The 20,044-nt window shown below is 42.2% G+C and overlaps 1 protein-coding gene across 11 annotated transcripts in view; it reads left to right on the forward strand.

Moving 5' to 3' along the window:
* Positions 1-19,305, forward strand: part of Cyria (CYFIP related Rac1 interactor A) — a 126,702-nt gene extending 107,397 nt beyond the window's left edge. For 9 of the 11 annotated variants that reach the window (XM_004869930.4, XM_087199669.1, XM_087199667.1 and 6 more), the window contains 2 exons: positions 4,048-4,118; positions 16,668-19,305. In XM_004869930.4, the coding sequence (XP_004869987.1) occupies positions 4,048-4,118; positions 16,668-16,731 (135 nt within the window). In that variant the 3' untranslated portion in view covers positions 16,732-19,305. The remainder of the gene's footprint in view (positions 1-4,047; positions 4,119-16,667) is intronic. The other 2 variants (XR_015446748.1, XM_087199668.1) reach the window with 2 other exon arrangements.
* Positions 19,306-20,044: the final 739 nt, after the last annotated feature.

Consider the following 20,044-nt stretch of genomic DNA (forward strand, 5'->3'; position numbering starts at 1 on the left):
CCCCTTCCTCTGGCCTCTGTCTCCCACTGAGAGTGGCCTTTCCAAGATACAGCCCCAAACACACAGCAAGCAGAGCAGAGCTGGAATGTGCGTCCTCAGCCTAGTGGCCTCGAGCAGATGACTAGTCCCTTAGCAGCTCTCTGTCCCTCCACTGACCCAGTATTCACTGCTGATTCCAATCTCACATCCATCCTAATGAGCAAAGAGTTGGGAGATACAGGACAATGAGGCACCATGCTCCAACATTACTTCGCCTTTCAGTTTTCTTTCCTGTTTCCATACCTTTTGCCCAATTTCATGACTCTATATTTAAACATGTGTGATCCTTTTCCCCTGCCAAAAGGGCCCTTTCTCCTCCTCTTTAATGAGTGGATTTCTTTCAGCCACTTTGCAAATGTCACCTCAACCAGGAATACATTTCATGTGCCCTGCACAAGTACAGACTTTTTTCCTCTGGTCCTCAGCGTACTTACGAGTTTGTATTTCCTGACCTCACCGCAAAGTCAAATTTTTTAGACAAGGATAAAGACATGATTTATACACCTGCTGTCTCCTCCACTGCCTAGCACAACATCTGGCAATTAGTGCCTGGTACCCAATAGAGGTTCTACAGAGTTTTACTGGATGGATGGATGGATGGATGGATGGACAGGTAGATGGGTGGATGGGTGGGTGGGTAGACAAGTGGATGGATGGATGGATGGATGGATGGATGAAAACCATTGGGAAACATGATTTTGGTGTAGGCTATATTCTGTTGATCTGTGGGATAAAACACATCTCCTTTTAGCATTTGCCTGTAGCACCAACCTAACAGTGTCTATCATGCATTATTTTAAAGCCTTGTGAGGGTAGAATGGAACCTCCTCTTGATCGTAACTTATTCCGACTTGGCTAAGCCTGGGTGGCACACTCTGTGTTCACAAGTCTGCACAGAACAGATACTTTCTTCGATGCGCTGTTACTGTCAAGAGAAAGCCTGCATTCCCAGAGAAACCAGGAGTCTGAAGAGCGCAAAAAGTTCATCAGTGAAAATTGTAGTTTGGATTCCATGCCTTGAGGGTCTTGGTTCTCAGGATAAAACGCTAAGAAAAATGGTGGGCTCCTGGGCATGATTCTTCATAAAAATCTTCAAGAGTTTTACTAGAGTTATATCCATTTGCCACAAAGTGAATATTCAGTAATAAGTTTTTGAAATACAGAAATCAAATTGTAGAGCATTAAATGTATCTGTAATAATCTCACCCCAGACAGGTGACCACTATTCATATGAGCATGTATCTGTCCCTCTGTCTAGATGTGTGTATGAGTGTGTGTGTGTTGTGCTTCACAGATTAGGCCCCTGCTATATATGCTATCTTAAAAAGCATTTCATCGGGCCAGGAATTTAGCTCAGTGGTTCCACCGCCTGCCTCGGAAGCGCAAGGTCCCGATACCAGAAAAAAAAGCATTTCATTTGTATAGCAGTGTATTATTGAGATCTTTTCATACTGGTAAATCTACTGACTGTGTTCTTTGTGAGGCTTTAACATTTTTCATACGATAGCCTGAGTATAAATAGACTGGTAATCAAGATACTCTCATTTCCCACTGCCATTTATTAATTTGTCACACAGTCCACCAGTTAAAAGATTTCTGGGTGCAATTAAGCCTCATACTCCTAACTTTTGAAAAGCTTAGCTTTACATGTCATTCAGAGTCTTTCTATCAAGGTGATAAACAGTGCACAGTGCCAGTTTTCACAGGCATTTTGATGAAGTCTGTTTGTTCATGGAGGTGAATAAGAAAGGCTTGTCCTGTTGAGCTTTGCATGTGGGTCTAAGACAGTGGCAGGATCACCAGGATGGTGTCTATTTGAGATGGGTCATTTTCTTTGACAACATGGAGGGTCATCCTCCAGGTACAGTCTGCTTGTGAACCACAGTTACAGGCACCGGGTTTGTAAGTCTTTAGGGGGGCAGCATCAGCTGTGAAGAAACAAATGTTTATTTGTGAGGCCCTGCAAGAGGTGCCATGCATCCATGCACAAAGCCCAGGCCCTGGTTTGCAGAATAGATGTGCAGAGAGCTCTGTAAAACCAGAGGGAGAAACATGCTGCTTAGGGGTAGGGTGAAATTTGAGGAGGTCCTTGAAGAAGGTGCAGGATTTTTCTAAATGGACAGAGGGAAGGAATAGTACTCTAGTAGAGAGAATCCCCAGAGAGAAAAATCATGCACAGGGGGTCAGCCATTTAGAGAACAAATAATAATCTTGAGTGCTTGGAATGGTGGGTAATTTAGCTGAGGTTCTGTTTTCAAATAAGTTCTTTAGAATTTTATGAAATGAGCCATGCGGAACCATTCTTTAACCCTTGTTCCAGCTTGGACTTCACCCATCATTTCAGACTTACTTCCTGTGGACCACCTGAGACGTGGCCAGCCCCAAACCAAATGTTTTCCTCCACCAACAAACCTGTTCCGGCCCGGGGTATTTCCCTGTCCTCCCACACAGGGTTTGGCTCAGAAGCCTAGAGCTGAGTCCCTGGGTCCTAGCAGCTTGTCCTCCCTCTTCACCTTCCTGTGTGATCAGTCAGACTGAGGCTTACTTACCTTACCCTCTGTTCTCCAGGCCCCACACCCTCGGGGGGTCTCACTGATCCCCCTCTTCGGTCCTGGTTCTTCCCAGCCCCTTTCCATATCAGCCCCATTCCTGGAATGTTTAGTGCTGTCAAGGGTATTTTCTACAAGAAAAAGCCCTCAATTTCCTAGTGTGCTTCACACTGGTCTGGCCCCACAGCGTCTCTGGCAGTGTCTTGTATTCACACCCCCAGCTTTAAGCAACCTGAAATAGAAGTAGAAATTCAGTCTCTTCCCACATCTATGTCACTGCCTCTTGGGAGGCTTTACAGCCGCACTAGCACCCTGGATAATGAGATATCTGTGTCTCTCTCCCACCAGGCTGGAAGCTCTAGTAGGAGGGGCCGCATCCCTGCCTCTCCGATGTCACCCCAAGCCCGGAGTGACACAGGGCTGCCTGCTCACAGCCTCTCCCAGTCCGGACCATGACGGACAGCACTGACCAACTGTGATATTCTTTCTCAATGAGCCTATATGTGCCTACCAAATGTCCTGACTGCCTCCATGATTTATAGATTGTATCAGGTCTTTAGGATCAAACTTTTGACATCCCAGAAATACAGCCACAGAAAAAGTTTATAAGCAACCATTATAAAAGAAGCTTTCAGCCCAAGCAAATCTAATACATACTGTGAGCATCTGAGTTTAAAACAACTGATTAGCTGCACCATATACATAAGATAATGTGATCTTTATGGATTTAATGTTCATGTACTGCTCATATTTTAAGTAACTTTTATTCCAAGGGCACAGAAAGCTAAGACGCTTGTCTAAGTTCATACAAATACAACCAAGCTAACAGATGAGATCCATTCGGCCTCCATAGGGCTCAAGCCTTGGCTGTTGCCCTTCCCCAGTCCTGTGAAAGGTGATAGAGGTCTAGATATGTACCTCCAGGAGGTCAGGGCTAGCAGGGAGACTACTCTGGGCAGGGAGCTCTGCAAGGGGTCTGATAAATGCCACAGTGGCACTGGAACCTCAGAGGTGACAGTCACTCTGCCTGGGGCTCAGAAGAGATCTTCTTGAACAAAAGTTGGAAGAGTTTCCCAAACATCTGGAGAAAGGAAAGCATTGTGGGCAGAAAGAGGTATATAATTATCAGGTTTGTAAAACATTCAGTGAATCTCAGCACTGAGCAGAGGGCTTTGTATCCTGCACTTAGCTTGAAGTAAGTGACACGGAAATCAAAGTTTCCAGTGTTTGTCCCCCAAATGAACATGTACACCAGCAGTGCAGTATGGAAATCACTAGCAGTTACAGTGCCCGGAGCCTAGAGAAACAGCTGCTGCTCAGCTTGAAGGGAGAGGAGATCCTGTTTTCATTTCTGTGGGCAGAAATGCTGTGATATTGTTACAGACAGGTGTTAGGATGGGGAGAAAGTGAAATGGACAGAAGTGACTGGATGTTCATGAGACTGTGCTTTCTCCTCCAGATGAAAGGCTGCATAAAGGTCCTGAAGGAACAGGCCCCAGACAGCGTGGAGGGACTGCTGAATGCCCTCAGGTGAGCTCAGCTTCAGATCTGTTGCCAATGTCCCTGCAGCAGGGACCAAGAGCCAGAGCACCAAGCTTCACCCCATGAGCATTTTAACACACCTGTAGATTTCCCAGTGAGCTCCCAAGGCTATGCCACTTTTACTATTCCCTTTTTACAGATGGGAGAAATTATGGTTGAAAGAAGTCAAGTAACTTGCTAAACATTGCTGAGGAAACAGCCAAGCCAGTCTCCAGGAGCCCAGGGCGTGGGCCTGACTCTCAGCCAGTGGCCCTGTGGTTTACGGGGGTTTCTCAGAAGGAGTGGCTTCTGGGTCCCCTCAACTCTTCGAGAGTGGTCCCCAAACCCAGCTGCACACACAGAGGATGTGGGCAGCTTCAGAAAGCACTGGAGCTCAACTCCAGCCCACATCGCATGCATCAAGTCTGTGGCCAGGGGCTTGGGCATCTGGTTTGTGTTTGTGCAGTGCTTAGTTTGTGTTTGTTTGCTGGCCTGACCTCCAGCTCCTCCAGGGGTTCTCATGTGCAGCCACCAGAATGGAGAAGCCTGCTGCACACCGCGGGCCGCCAGCGTATTCAGCTGCCAAGGCTTCCTCTAGCTCCTCACTGCTAACAACCCCTTTTCCCTGAACATAAGACTGAGCCAGAAAATAATCAGCCCAGAAAAGTAGAGATCAAAAACCCCAGTCCTGCCCTGCCAGCACACAGAAGGTGAGCTGCTCTCAGAGCACAAGAGGAGGCTTCCGGGCCACCATACCACCCCTGCCAGCACACGGGAGGTGAACTGCATGGGTGCTAGCAGCAGCCCCTCCCCCTTCGAAATGAGAAGACATGTAAACAAGTCTCAAAACCAGACTTTCAGATCACCTACAGCAACCCCAAAGGGAAACAAGATGGAACACTCTAATACTCAATCACCTGGACTCCCTGAACTGGCAAAAAAAAAGAGGATCTGAAAAAAATGAAATCAGGAATTTTTTCTCAGATAACAGCAGAGACTGTGCTCATAGTGCAAGGCATGATTAATAAATCTAGAGAGGAGCTCAGGAACATGATGGAATCCCAACATAGGAAACAAATGGAATCCATAAAACACATGCAAATAGATTTCCAGGAGATTAAAAACTCCAATGAAAGTCTACATGGCAGAATGAGCCAATGTGAGGACAGAATTTCAGATATAGAAGATAAGATTGCAATTAGTGACCAGGAAAAGAAAAATTGCTTCAAAATTGTAAGGGACCATGAGAAATCAATCCAGCAGCTGCTAGATGATGCAAAGAAGAATAACATAAGACTGATTGGAGTCAACAAAGAAACAGGAGAGAATGCAGACAACATAAAAAAAACTGTTCACAGAAGTCATGGCAGAAAACTTCCCAACTAGGGGAAAACAACTTGACATACAGATAAGTGAGGCATATAGGACTCCAATTAGCCTTGATCAAAAAAAAATCTTGCCTATGTGTATAGGCATATAATAGTTAAGATTCCAGAAATCCAACAGAAGAACAAAGTTCTACAAGCAGTTAGAGAAAAGAAACAAATCACATACAAAGGAAAGCCCATCAGAATCACAGCAGACTTCTCAACCCAAACCATCAAGGCAAGAAGAGCTTGGAGTGATGTATTTCAAGCCCTAAAAGAAAACAGTCTCCAACCCAGATTGATGTACCCTGAAAATTATCTTTCAAAGTTGATGGAGAAATAAGATACTTTCATGACAAAGAGTACCTTAAGAACTTCATGAATATCAAACCAACACTCCAAAAAATTTTAGACAATAACCTAGGAACAGACAATGAGGATCACAACCCCAGGAAGCCCAGCAAAATGAATCCATCAGGCATGACAAGAAATTAAACACAAAGGGGGAGAATCCAACAAGCAGAAAAAGTCATGACAATGATAAGTCAGTATGTATCAGTTACAACCATCAATGTTAATGGTCTCAATTCACCAATCAAAAGAAATAGACTGGCAGAATGGGTCAAGAAGCAAGATCCAACAATATGCTGCATACAAGAAACACATTTAATTAAAAAAGAAACTCACAGTCTGAAAGTTAAAGGGTGGAAAACAATACTTCATGTGACAGGAACCTGAAAAAAAAAAAAAAGCAGAAGTAGCTATCCTCTTTTCAGATCAAGTGGATTTCAAATGAAAATCTGAAACACTCTGGTCCCAAGAATTTCAGATAAAGGATACTCAACTTGTATGTACAAATTTATTGTGAACATGTGTTTTCATTCCTCTCAAGTAAAAACTGAAGAACGGGACTGTTGGTTCTTAACAGTAATACAAGAAATTTCAATATTGTTTTCCAAAATGGTTTATCATTTTACATTCACATTAGCAGTATTAGAAAGTTCTAACTGGTTTGCACCTAAGCTGACATTTGTTCTTTTAAAACTTTTAACTTCATCTCCCTAATGAGTGTATAATTCAATCTTGTTATTGTACTGATTAGTACTTTTCTGATTCTAGTGTTGCACACCTTTCCTCATGCTGTACTGGCTACTTTTCATCTTCTTGTGTCTACTTTTTAACTGGGTTGTCTATTAATGAGCTGTAAGAGTTCTTTATATATTCTGGTCCTAGGTTATATGCATTATAAATATGGGCTGTTTAAGGACTACTTTCCATTTTCTTTTCTTTTTTTCTTTTTTTGGCGCCGGGGATTGAACTTGGGTCCTTGCAGCAGGCGAAACCACTGAGCTAAATCCCCGGTCCCTACTTTTCATTTTAACTCTGTCATTTAAAGTTCTAAATTTTGATGGAATCTCATTTATCAATTTTTTTATACATTATGTTTTTTGTATCCTAGAAAATTCTTGCATACCCTAAATTCATAAACATTTTCCCTTATAATTTCTTCTTAAAGTTTTATAGATTTAGTCTTTCATATTTAGGTTCATAGATCCTTTCAAGTTATTTTCATGTATGGAAATAAAGGGTTGAGGTTAATTTTTTATATATGGATACCAGGTGTTCTAGTGCCATTTGCTGAAAACACTATCTTTTCCTCTGCTCTTGAATTGAGTTTATGTTCTATAAAATGTTTATTTTTGTATTAAATTCTTTTATTGGTACGTTGTAGGCATACAACACAATTACATTTCTCACTAGGAATTGTACCTTTACATAATGCATCTTGGTTCTTATTTTTTCCCCATTCCTAGCCCTCCCTTCATGCCCTCCACCCTTCCCTATTTACAAAGACTTCATTTCCATTTTTTCCATTTCTCATCATTTTTCCTTTCCCCTCTTTCCTTTCCCCTGCCCCTCCCACCACCCCTACCCCTTTGGACCCTTTCTTCCTATTTTGCATTATCGATTATTCATTCTCATCATTGGTACATTTTAGGGATACAATATAATGACATTCATCATTGGAAATTTGCACCTTTACATAATCTCTCTTGGTTCTTATTTTTCACCCTTGCCCAGCCCTCCCTTCAACCCCTCCAGTCCTCCCTATTTACAAAGATTTTGGTCCTATTTTTCCATTTTCTCATATTAATCCCATTCCCTTCTATCTTTTCCTCTAGCCCTCCCACTTCCTTCCCCTTTGCCCCTTTTCTTCCTGTTTCACATTGCCTATTATACATTTAGTCCCTATTTACACTTTCAGTTTCTCACACCAGAGAAACTATTTGGTACTTACACATGTGTGTCCTATTTACTTCACTTAAGAGTATTGCCTCAATGTGCATCCACTTAGCTATAAATGTCTCTAATTTCTCATTTTTTATACCTGAGTAGTACTCCATTTTATTAAAAAACCACATTTTCTTTATCCAGTCTCCAGTTGATGGGCATTTGGGATGTTTCCAAGTTTTAGCTATTACAAACTGTGCTGCTATGAACATGGGTGCACATATATCACTGTGGTATGATTCTTTCAATTCTTTGGGGAAGATCCCCAGCAGTGGAATAGCAGGATCAAATGGGACTTCCCGTCCTAGTTCTTTGAGGTATCTCCATACTGATTTCCACCAGTCTACACTCCCACCAGCAGTGGCGCAGGGTTCCTCTTTCCCCACAGGCCCACCAGCATTTGTTATTGGTTGATTTCATGATAGCAGCCATTCTTTCTGGAGTGAAGTGGAATCTCAGCATTGTTTTCATTTGCATCTCTTGAATGACCAGTGATGTTGAACATTTTTTCATGTATTTATTTGCTATTTCTACTTCTTTGTCTGAGAAATGTCTGTTCATTTCAGATGCCCATTTTTGGATTGGGTCTTTCAATTTGGGAGGTCTGATTTTTTAAGTTCTTTATAGATTCGAGATAGTAGACCTTTGTCTGAGGAAGAGCAGGTGAAGATTTTTTCCCACATTGTGGGTTGTCTCTTCAAACTGCTGGTGATTTCTCTTGCTGTGCCTTTTAATAAGAAGAGATCCCATTTGTTGATTGTTTGTGCTAGCTCACGGGCAACTGAGGTTTTGTTCATAAAATCTTTTAATACACTGATGTCTTCAAGGGTTCTACATAACCTCTGTTCCAACTGGTTCAGAGTTTCTATTTTAATATTTAGTTCTTTAATCCATTTTGATTTTAGTTTAGTGCATGGTGAGAGATACAGGTCTAGTTTTAATCTTTGGCAAGTTGAAGCCCAATTTTTCCAGCACTATTTATTAAAGAGGCTATCTTTCCTCCAGTGAGGGAGTTTGGCTCCTTTGTTGAAGATGAGATGGCTGAGTGTGTCTGGCATTGTTTCTGCATCTTCTAATCTGTTCCACTGGTCCTCAAGTCTGTTTCTTTGCCAGCACCATGCTGTTTTTATCACAGTAGCTTTGTAGTATAGTTGCAGGTTGGGGATTGTGATACCCCCAGCCATGTCTCTGTTACTTAGAGTTGCTTTTGCTATTCTGGGTCTCTTCTTGTTCCAAATGAATTTTTGGATTGTTTTCTCGAGGTCTATGAAGTATGCTGCTGGGATCTCAATTGGAATTGCATTAAATCTATATAGCAGCTTTGGAAGTATGGCCATTTTCACTATATTAATCCTTCCTAGCCAGGAGCAGGGGATGTCTGTCTGATTTCTGATATCATCTTCAATCTCTCTTTTCAGAGCACCATAGTTTTCAGAGAAGAGGTCTTTGATTTCTTTCATTTGGATGATTCCTAGGTATTTCAGTTTTTTGGATGCTATTGTGAAAGGAATTATTTGCCCTATTTCTCTCCCAGTGAGTCTGTCATTGGTGTAGAGGAAAGCTATTGATTGTTGTGTGTTGACCTTGTAATCAGCTACTTGAGTTAATTTGGTTATTAAGTCTCGAAGACTTTTGGTGGAGTTCTTGGGGTCTTCTATATAGAGTATCATGTCATCTGCAAATAATGACAATTTGACTTTTTCATTACCTATCTTTATTCCTTTTATTTCTTTCTCTTGTCTAATTGCCGTGGCTAATGTTTCCAGAACTATATTGAACAAGAGTGGTGATAGTGGACATCTTTGTCTTGTTCCTGATTTTAGTGTGAAGGATTTGAGTTTTTGACCATTTAGTATGATATTGGCTGTTGGTTTTTCATAGATGGCTTCAATCAGTTTGAGGTAGAGACCATCTATTCCAATTTTTTGTAAGGTTTTTGTCATAAATGCATGTTGGATTTTGTCAAATGCTTTTTCTGCATCTATGGAGATAATCATATGGTTTCTGTCCTTGTCTCTATTGATATAGTGTATTACATTGATTGATTTGCATATATTGAACCATCCCTGCATCCCTGGGATGAATCCCACTTGATCAGGGTGTATGATCTTCTTGATGATCTTCTGCATTCTGTTTACCAGTATCTTATTAAGGATTTTTGCATCTATGTTCATTAGTGAGATTGACCTGTAGTTCTCTTTTTCAGTTGGGTCTTTCTGTGCTTTGGGGATCAAGGTGATGCCTGCTTCCAGGAATGAATTTGGGAGTATTGGTTCCCTTTCAATTTCACTGAAGAGTTTAAACAGTAGTGGCAGCAGTTCCTCTCTAAATGTCTTGTAGAATTCAGCAGTGAAGCCATCAGGACCTGGGCTTTTCTTAGTTGATAAGTTTTTAATTACATTTTCAATTTCATTGGTTGATATTGGGTTGTTCAGAATTTTTAGGTCTTCTTCGTTCAACTTTGCATGTTCGTATATATCTAGGAATCTGTCCATTTCTTCTGTGTTGTCCATCTGATTGGCATATAGGTTCTGGAAGTAGGTATTGATGATCCTCTGGATTTCTGCTGGGTCTGTTGTAATTTCACCCTTTTCATTCCTAATTGCATGGATTTGGGCCTTTTCTTTCCTTTTTCTGACAAGGTTGGCTAAAGGTTGGTCAGTTTTGCTGACTCTTTCAAAGAACCAACTCTTGGCTTCATTGATTTTTTGTATCATTCTCTTAGTCTCCATTGCATTGATTTCTCCTCTGGTCTTTATAATTTCCTCCCTTGTGTGAGCTTTGGGGTTGTCCTGTTCTTCTTTTTCTAGAAGCTTGAGGTTCAGCATCAGGTTGTTTAATTGGGCTTGCTCTGTTTTCCTAATATGCGTATTCACTGCTATGAATTTCCCTAGTAAGACTGCTTTCATTGTGTCTCACAGATTCCGATATGTTGTATTGTTGTTGTCAACTAATTGAAGGAACTGTCTGATTTCTTCTTTAATTTCCTCTGTGACCCATTGGTTATTCAGAAGTGTGTTGTTCAATTTCCACGTGTTTATGACATTTTTCCAGTTTATTTTGCTATCGATCTCCAATTTCATTGCACTATGGTCTGATAATATACAGGGGATAACTTCAGTTCCTTTGCACTTACTTAAACATGTTCTGTGTGTGAGTATGTGGTCTATTTTGGAGAATGACCCATGTGCAGCTGAGAAGAATGTGTATTCTGATTTTGTGGGGTAGAAGACTCTGTAAACATCTGTTAAGTTCATTTGTTCAAGAGTTCAATTGAGTTCTAGTATTTCATTACTTATTTTTTGTCTAGTTGATCCATCTATTTCTGACAGTGGGGTGTCGAGGTCCCCCACTACAATTGTATTAGTGCATATATGACTTTTCATGTCCTTTAGTATTTGTTTTATATAGTTGGGTGCACTAGTGCTTGGTGCATAGATATTTATGTCATCTCTTCCTCTTGGATTCTTCCCTTTACAAGAATGTATTGTCCTTCTTCATCTCTCTTAATCAGTGTTGGTTTGAAATCTACTTGATCTGCAAAGAGGATAGCTACTCCTGCTTTTTTTTTTGGGTTCCTGTCACATGGAGTATTGTTTTCCACCCTTTAACTTTCAGTCTATGAGCTTCCTTTTGACTTAAGTGTGTTTCTTGTATGCAGCATATTGTTGGACTTTGCTTCTTGACCCATTCTGTCAGTCTATTTCTTTTGATTGGTGAATTGAGACCATTAATGTTGATGGTTATAACTGAAACGTATTGACTTGTCATTGCCATGACTTTTTCTTTTTGTTGGGTTTTGGCCCTTTACATTTAATTTCTTGTCATGCCAGATGGGTTCATTCTGCTTTGCTTCCTGGGGTTGTGATCCTCAATGTCTGTTCCTAGGATATTGTGTAAAAGTCTTTGGAGTGCTGGTTTGGTATTCACAAAGTTCCTAAGGTGCTCTTTGTCATGAAAGCATCTTATTTCTCCATCCATTTTGGAAGGTAGTTTTGCAGGGTACATCAATCTGGGTTGGAGGCTGTTTTCTTTTAGGGCTTGGAATATGTCACTCCAAGCTCTTCTTGCCTTGATGGTTTGGGTTGAGAAGTCTGCTGTGATTCTGATAAGCTTTCCTTTGTATGTGATTTGTTTCTTTTCTCTGACTGCTTGGAGAACTTTGTTCTTCTCTTGTGTTTCTGGAATCTTAACAATTATATGCCTATGTGTAGATTTTTTTTGATCAAGGCTATTTGGAGTCCTATATGCCTCACTTATCTGTATGTCAAGCTCTCTTCCCCTGCTTGGGAAGTTTTCTGCCATTATTTCTGTGAAGAGATTTTTTAATGTCATCTCCACTCTCTCCTGTTTCTTCATTGAGCCCAATCAGTCTTACATTATTCTTCTTTGCATCATCTAGCAGCTGCTGGATTGATTTCTCATGTTCCCTTATAATTTTGAAGCAATTTTTCTTTTCCTGGTCACTAATTGCAATCTTATCTTCTATATCTGAAATTCTGTCCTCACACTGGCTCATTCTGCTGTGTAGACTTTCAATGGAGTTTTTCATGTCCTGGAAATCTATTTGCACCTGTTTTATGGATTCCATTTGTTTCTTATGTTGGGATTCCATCATGTTCCTGAGCTCCTCTCTAGATTTATTAATCATGTCTTGCACTAGGGGCACAATTTCTCCTGTTATCTGAGAAATTATTTCTGATTTCATTTTTTCCAGATCCCCTTTTGTTGCCAGTTCAGTAGGTCCAGGTGGTTGAGTATCAGAGTGTTCCATCTCATTTCCCTTTGGGGTTGCTGTAGGTGATCTGGAAGTCTGGTTTTGAGTATTATTTACATGTTTTCTCATTTTGACTGGGGGCGGGGGGGAGGCTGTTAGCACCTTCACGGATTTCCTCCTCTGAGCTGGGTAAGGTGGGACAGGGGCCGGGAGCAGTGATAGTGATGGTGACCCAAAAGCCCTTTCCTGTGGGCTGGGAGCAGCGGGAGGGATGGTGGCCTGGGAAACCCCTTCCTCTGGACCAGGAGCAGTGGGATGGCAGCTCAGAAGCCCCTCCCTCTGGGCCGGGAGGAGTGGGAGGAATGGTGGCCTGGAAGCCCCTTCCTCTGGACCAGGAGCAGCGGGACAGGAGGTGGCCCAAAAGCCCTTTCCTCTGGCCTGGGAGCAGCGGGAGGGATGGTGACTGGGAAGCCCCTTCCTCTGGACCAGGAGCAGTGGGATGGTAGCTCAGAAGCCCCTACCTCTGGGCCAGGAACAGCAGGACTCAGTACCTTGGTCTGGTGGTCTGGTGTCCTCTGCGTCTTTGTAGTGTGGAACCAGGTGGCTGCTTGTCTGCCCCGGGGTGATTCAGTGTCTTCTGCGTGACTCAGCTATAAAATGTTAATGTTAAATAATCTTTCAAAACTCAGTGGACCATATATGTGTGGTTCTATTTCTAGATTCTTTGTTTTATTCCAATGATCTATATGTCTTTCATTATACCAATACTGCCTTGATTACTGTAGCTTCAGAAGAACTCTTAAAATTAGGTACTAAATGTCTTCCAACACCATTTTTTTTCTTTTTACTTTTCTAGGGCCTTTGTACCCCTACATAACTTTTAAATTTCAATATCCAATCCTTCAATTAAAGCTAGTATACATAGACCTGAATTTTTGTATATACCTTGTATTTTCTAATCCTGCTAAAGTCAAATACAAGTTCTAGGGGCTCCTAGAGATTTCTTAGTATTTTCTCTGTAGATGATCTTTTCATCTACATATAAAGATTTTACTTCTACCTTGCCAATCCTATGCTATTTGTTTATTTTTATTGACAGACTATTTTGGTGGGGCCTAGGTTTCAAAGTTTAATGGACAGATGAAGAGTAGGCATATCTGCCCTTGCTCCCCACCTTAGGGAGAAAGCATTGTATCTTCTCCATTCACATAAGGCATTTTTGCTGGAAGTATAGAGTACATGCCTTTGATCTGTTGAGAAGGTTCTGTTCTACTTCTAGTCTCCTGATAGCTTTTACCATAAACAGCTGTAGAATTTAGTCCAATGCTTTTTCTGTAACTACTGACAGAATCATATGGCTTTTTCCCTTCCTCTGTTAAAATGATGACTTTTGGGGGTGGGTCTTCCAATGCTGAACCAACACTGCCATCCCTATAACAAAACCACTTTCTACATATTGCCAGATCTGACTTCTAATTGTTTTGTTAAATAAATTTCTATCTATGTTCATACTTTTTTCTTCTATTATCTTTTTCTAGTTTTACTATTAGCATAATGTTGAGTTCCTAAAATGAGGGGAGAAGTGTTCCTTCTTTTTTCTGCTTTAAATGGTTGATATAATTTATCAGTTAAAATGTATATGAGCCTGCTGTTTTCATATAGGTAGATTTTCAAGCTAGGAATATACTTTCTTTAATAGGTGCTATTCAAATTTTATATTTCCTCCAGAGTTAGTTTCATTAGTTTGTCTTCCAAGGTACTTCTTAGAAGTTATCAAATATATTTCAAAATAGATTTTTGTAATATGCTTTCTATATCCTTTCAAATTCTGTAAAATCTGTGGTAATGTCTCCTAGGTCTTGATATTGTAATTTTAAAAATGTATAATTGATACTGTGTAATAGGAAGAAAGGTCTAAAAGAGCAGGGGAAGTGGGAGGGGGAGGGGAAAGGAAAGAAGGGAAAAGAAAAAATATGAGAAGAGGAAAAAAATGGAAACAAAGTCTTTGCAAATAGGGGAGGGTGGAGGGGGTGAAGGGTGGGCAGGGGAAGGGGAAAAAAATAAGAACCAAGAGACTCATGTAATGGTACAAGATCCCAGTGATGAATGTAACTGTATTTTACACCTAAAATGTACCAACAAACTTAATGGGGGAAAGAAAAACAACTCCAGTCCCAATCCAGCCTATCCTGCCTCATCTGCCTCACAGAGCAGCCACTGAGCCAGAGAATAGCGATGCTCTCTGGTTTTCTGGGCTGGTTATTTCCTGGCGAGGTCCTATCTTCAGGGGAAACACAGAGGCAGTGCCCCCGCAATCCTTTACTTGCACGTGTAAGTGCCCTGCACCCACCCTGAGGAAAGGATTCTTTAGGGTTAGCTGTAGTGCATCTGCAGGAATCTGTGGACTCTTGCTCCTGTGTAGAGCATCCCAATACTGGCCCGTCGTCTGGAAGGGTCATGGATCCTGCTGTTTTATCCTTTAATTTCCCTCAGCCCCACTGACCACTGTACATGCAGGAAGTGCTCAGGGAGTCCACACAGACAATAATGGCTCTCCAGTCCAGTCACACTGTCGCGTTTAATCATCACAATGCAGAGACATGGGCTGTCTAACAAATTATCCCTGTCTAACAAATTAAGAAACCAACCCGGATGCTGCAGTTGATGCTGTGTGTCTGAGGTGCTAAGTGTTCATCCTGCAGAAATATACTACCATAAGAGCATTCATTTGTTAAACCCAGGGCCTTTGCAGCAGGCTACATCTCCACTCCTTTTTCATTTTTAAAATTGTGAGACAGGGTCATACTTAAATCACTGAATTATTCAGGCTGAGCTGGATCTTGAAATCTTCCTCCCTCAGCCTCCCAGAGTGCTGAGATCATGGAAGTGCGCCACCACACGCAGCTAAGAGCTCTCCAACTTCTACAAGTTACCCAAGGTTTTTCCCACTGGAAAAACCCCTTTCTCATCAGGCTGGATTTCCACACACAGTAAGAAGACTTTAACTACTGAATTTCTCAAGCTCCCGTTTTCATCCAGTCAAGCAGAACCTTCTTGAGGGCAGGGTTCTTGGGGCCAGGAGTCCCATCAGGTGTTGGATTCCGAGTCTCCTGTGACACACAGTGAAAAGGAAGAGCTTTCCAGGCAGACAGCCTGGGTTTGAGTCAAAAGTCACAAATCGCTCCCAAGTCAAAGTCAGCTTTGGGATCTGCAGCAACCACTGGACCGCTCTGGCTGTCTTCCCTCCTGTAAAATGAAGGCGATTACCTCGGCAGCACAGCTCTCACGATTCCGGTGGAAACTTCCTGGGATGCCAAGGCATCACCGTGATTTTATTGCATGTTAAAGCTTCACTTCCCTTTGCACGAAGGACTTCTTTTATTTTATTAGTGTATGTTTGCGATAGATACATAATAAATACATTCATCATGGGGCACTGGTGCTTATCCCGATCACATCTGGATCCTTTTTATTTCCCTTCGCTGACCCCCTCCTTCCCATCTCCCCCCATTCGCAGATGGAGAGGGAATCACAATTTCTACATCAGGTTAATGGGAGGTTGCAGAGTGCACCCTTGGGGAGGGGGGGCAGTGCTCCCCTGCGTTATGCCCCCTAGTGGTGGCAATGAGAGCGAGTATTGCTGCTCAAGTAGAGAACCACAAATATTTACATTTCAGGAAATCCACATATTGAAATTTGTGACTCAGCATGGGTTGCCTTGATGATACGATTCTGCACTCAAACTGAGTATGGTGGTGCACATCTGTAAGTGCAGCACTCTGGATGACTGAGGCAGGAGGATTGCAAATTTGAGTCGAACTTGGGCAATTTAGTGACTTAATGAGACACTATCTCAAAATAAAAATAAAAAAGAGCTGGGCTGGGGATTTAGCTCAGTGGTTCCGGCGCCTGCCTCGAAAGCTCAAGGTCCTGAGTTCGATCCCCAGTACCAAAAAAAAAGTTTTATAAAAGAGCTAGGGTTATAGCTTGGTATGAAGGCCCTGGGTTCAATCCCCAGTACTGAGATGTGCCTCTTTGTCTAAAGCAAGCCCACATATTCAATGTATAAGTATTGATTATGTTTTCCAAAGTACAGATGGGTGCTGGTCACCGGATGCTTCTGCACAGCGCTGTTTGCATGCTGACCTTTCTCTCTCCCTGTCTCCCCCCGTCCCCATTCAGGTTCACTACAAAGCACTTGAATGATGAGTCAACTTCCAAACAGATTCGAGCAATGCTGCAGTAGGAGCCCTGCTCTGAGAAGAGGATCTGTGTGCTGACCTCAGAAGATGTATATGTTTACATAATTTAATACAGATTGATGTTAATACTTGTGTATTTACACAACGGTTTCCTTCTCGTCCCTGAAATATATGAACCTTAATTTGTACCCTGACTGACTCAGCCCAGCAGAGTATAAATCCACTTGAGAGCCTTACCTTCGATGTCTGAAACAAAACCCCGTCTCTCAAGGCCAGGTTTGGAGACTGATCTTGTCCTGGAGCCCTTCAACGACACCTGTAACAATCAGAAATTCCTAATAGTTAGTGGTAGCCTTTTAATTCTAGATTTATTATCTCTCCAGGAGCATAGTTCATAGAAACACAAAGTGTTTGATTTCCTGCATCTGTCAGCTCAGCTACAAGAAACGCAACACTGGGAGGAAGGAAGGCAAGGAATGAGAAATGCATGTGGAGGATCCAAGTTGTGCATGAGCCTCTGTCCTCGCACGCCTTTCCATTTGTGCATGTTGTATTAATCAGTATCTCTCCTCCTGTCCAGGTGTCTTCTGTCCCTCTGAGGTCCCCCTTTACTTCTACATGAGGAAAAGCGCCTGTGTTTTAGTGAAAGAGCAGTGGGGATGGATGGGTTCTTGGAGCTGGACTGAGGACAGTGATTGTTGAGAGAGAGTGAGAAATGGAGCTTGGCTTGGAGACCCAAAGTCAGCATGCTGACCTCCCAGCAGCTACCAAGTGCTGGGCACCTGGCCCCTCCTGTCAGCATGCCCTGACCTCTTTGGGGACAAAGGTCAAGGGTACTTCATTAGTTATCGGGAAAGTGGATACTTAGAGGGACAACACCCACATCTCCTGGTTCCCTGTTGTGAAAAGGCAGCTGTGCCCTGCCTCACCCTGCTGCTGGCATAGTGTGAAAGCTTCAATCTGAGTATCTGGGGTTAGTCCCTGCCCTACTAATGATTCACAGTGTGATCTTGAGAAATTTACTTGGCTCTCCACACTGCGCCTTCTTCATCTATAAAATGGGCCATTAAAACAGATAATCTCCAAAAGCCCTATAAGAGTGGGAGCCAATAAAGTGGCTGACTCTACCCTTCTGCCTTCGTGAGTAGTTTCCAGTAAGCATTGCCCACCTGCCTTGATGATGGTCGCTCCTGCAGGGCCTGCAGCTTTTCTGTGTGTCGACCAAGTTTGGTTAGAATACGACCTTGGAGACTTGTTCTGTCCACCAAGGGGAGAAAGAGGCCCAGAGGATGTGGTTACACAGGATGGCTACGTGGTGGGACCAGAGCCTAAGATGCTTCCCTCCTAAATCTGAGGGCTTCCTTCTTCATTATGTGGCCTGAGAGTACAACTATGGGATGTGGCTGGACCCTTGTAGGGAAACTCTAAGACTGGCCTGAGTGGCCGCTTGCTAATTTCTGCTGGAAAGAAAGAGGTGTGTGATCATCGGGAATGGGGATCCTGGAGATGGGGCCTGGGCACTGCAGGCTTGGCGTCCTCTGCAACGGTCCAAGGAGTGAGCGGAAAGATTGTCACCCGCCATTCCCTGGAGTTCTCCAGGAAAAGGGGATAAATACTTTTGTTTGGTTTTGTTTCTACTAAGAAATGCAGTGAAATGACAAGAAAGAGTCCCTGGTCTAGATGTGAATATCACTCATATAACAGGGAGAGGAAAGGGCTTTTCCTTGGAGGTTGAAAGCTGAACGAATATAGCTGCTTAGACAGAGGTTCGCTCATCAGAACAGAAAAATACCAGAGCTGCCAAGACCTTTTCAAACCTATGGATTCTAAAACCCTGGAGGAAGCCAGAAGATACAGTAATGCAGGGTGAGCAAACTCATTCAGCAGTCAGCTTAAGAGATGTTCTGATTGGCAGCCACTTGCTGTGCTTGGCCAACAGCCGTCAAGCCCAGGAGAATGGAGTGCACGACATTCGTCATCTTTGGGTCCATTTTCTCCACTCTCGGAAGATGAGATGAAGGTTTAAAGAGAAGAAAGGACTTGCCGGTCACCACTGGGCTCTTGAACACAGCCTGAGGGACTTTAACCCAAGCCATGTGTCTATACCACAGCTGCCTCTCAGGTGGTTCAATGAGAAAATGTTAGGGATTGTCTGTCAAATGATGTATATATAAATATATAAATAGTTGAGCACATTTATAATTTTTAATTAGACTTTCTATCAAGTGGGACCAAACATATGTGTGGGGCTGCTGGTCTGCTCCCGTTTAGCCAGCTACCTTGTCTCAAAGCTGAGATTCAGCAGGATGTGGGTTCATAAGCCCAGGGTCTCTGTTGGTACCCGTGATTATTGGAAAGGCAGGTTGTGTGTCTGTGATCACTAACAGGGAACAGGCCATGTGCCTGTTCCAGGACTGCTGTGGGAGACACAGCATCTTAACAGGCTGCCTGCTAGGCATCAAGAGTCCTCAGACAACCAGTTTTCAGTGCCGCATGCACACATATCCAAGAGTCGTGGGTGGTTTAGGGGAACGTGCTCGCGACAGTGTCAGTGTCAATGTTAACTATATTTCATATTTGATGTCTCATAGTTTTCAAATAAATAGTGTTTTCCACGACTCAGATATTTATTTCTGGTTAAGTAGCAAGGTGAAAATTATGTTTCTCAGATTCATAACTACTTCAGTATTCCAACAATTCTCAGAAACCTTTCATGTGCCACTAGGAATTAATAGTAAAAAACCAGGTGGAAATGGGTGCTTGGAATTGTGCTGACAAATTAGGGCTGGAATATTAACTAACAACCAGAAAGATCTTGGATATTATCTAGATGTTAGTTAATACCATGCTTCATCAACATTTGCTCTTAGTCCTAACCATTATGTCAAGACAATGGTAAACACAAGTGTTTGATACATTGTCACATGTAAATAAAAATAATTTCATGCTTCCTCAAAAGAAACATGAAGCCCACTCAGTCTTGGACTCCAGCTGCACTGTGGGGTTCAGAGACTTCCCATTCAGTTTCTCATCTTAGACAGCTACAGATTTTTCTAGATGTTAATAATTAACATTGGAGTTTTATCTCCAAGAGCCCAAAACTTTAGAACACAATCTTCTCCCTACAAAGGTAAAGGCTGTTCCACACCCAAAGTTGTTTTAAAGCCATCAAAATTTTTTTCAGAAGTCATTATAATTTTTTTTTGCCTGATTTGCCTTGTTTTTTTGTACAGAATTTTCAAGTGTGAAATCAAAAATTAAAGTTTGGTATACACATGTATTTAAAATACCCCTCTATTTTTTTTTTTCCTTTGGTACCAGGGATCAAACTCGGGTCCTTGCGATTGCACAACAGGC

This window comes from Heterocephalus glaber, unplaced genomic scaffold (genome assembly GCF_053883595.1).
Source record: "Heterocephalus glaber isolate CG9 unplaced genomic scaffold, H.glaber_assembly_v1.0 deba00001724, whole genome shotgun sequence".
Taxonomy (NCBI): Eukaryota; Metazoa; Chordata; class Mammalia; order Rodentia; family Bathyergidae; genus Heterocephalus; species Heterocephalus glaber.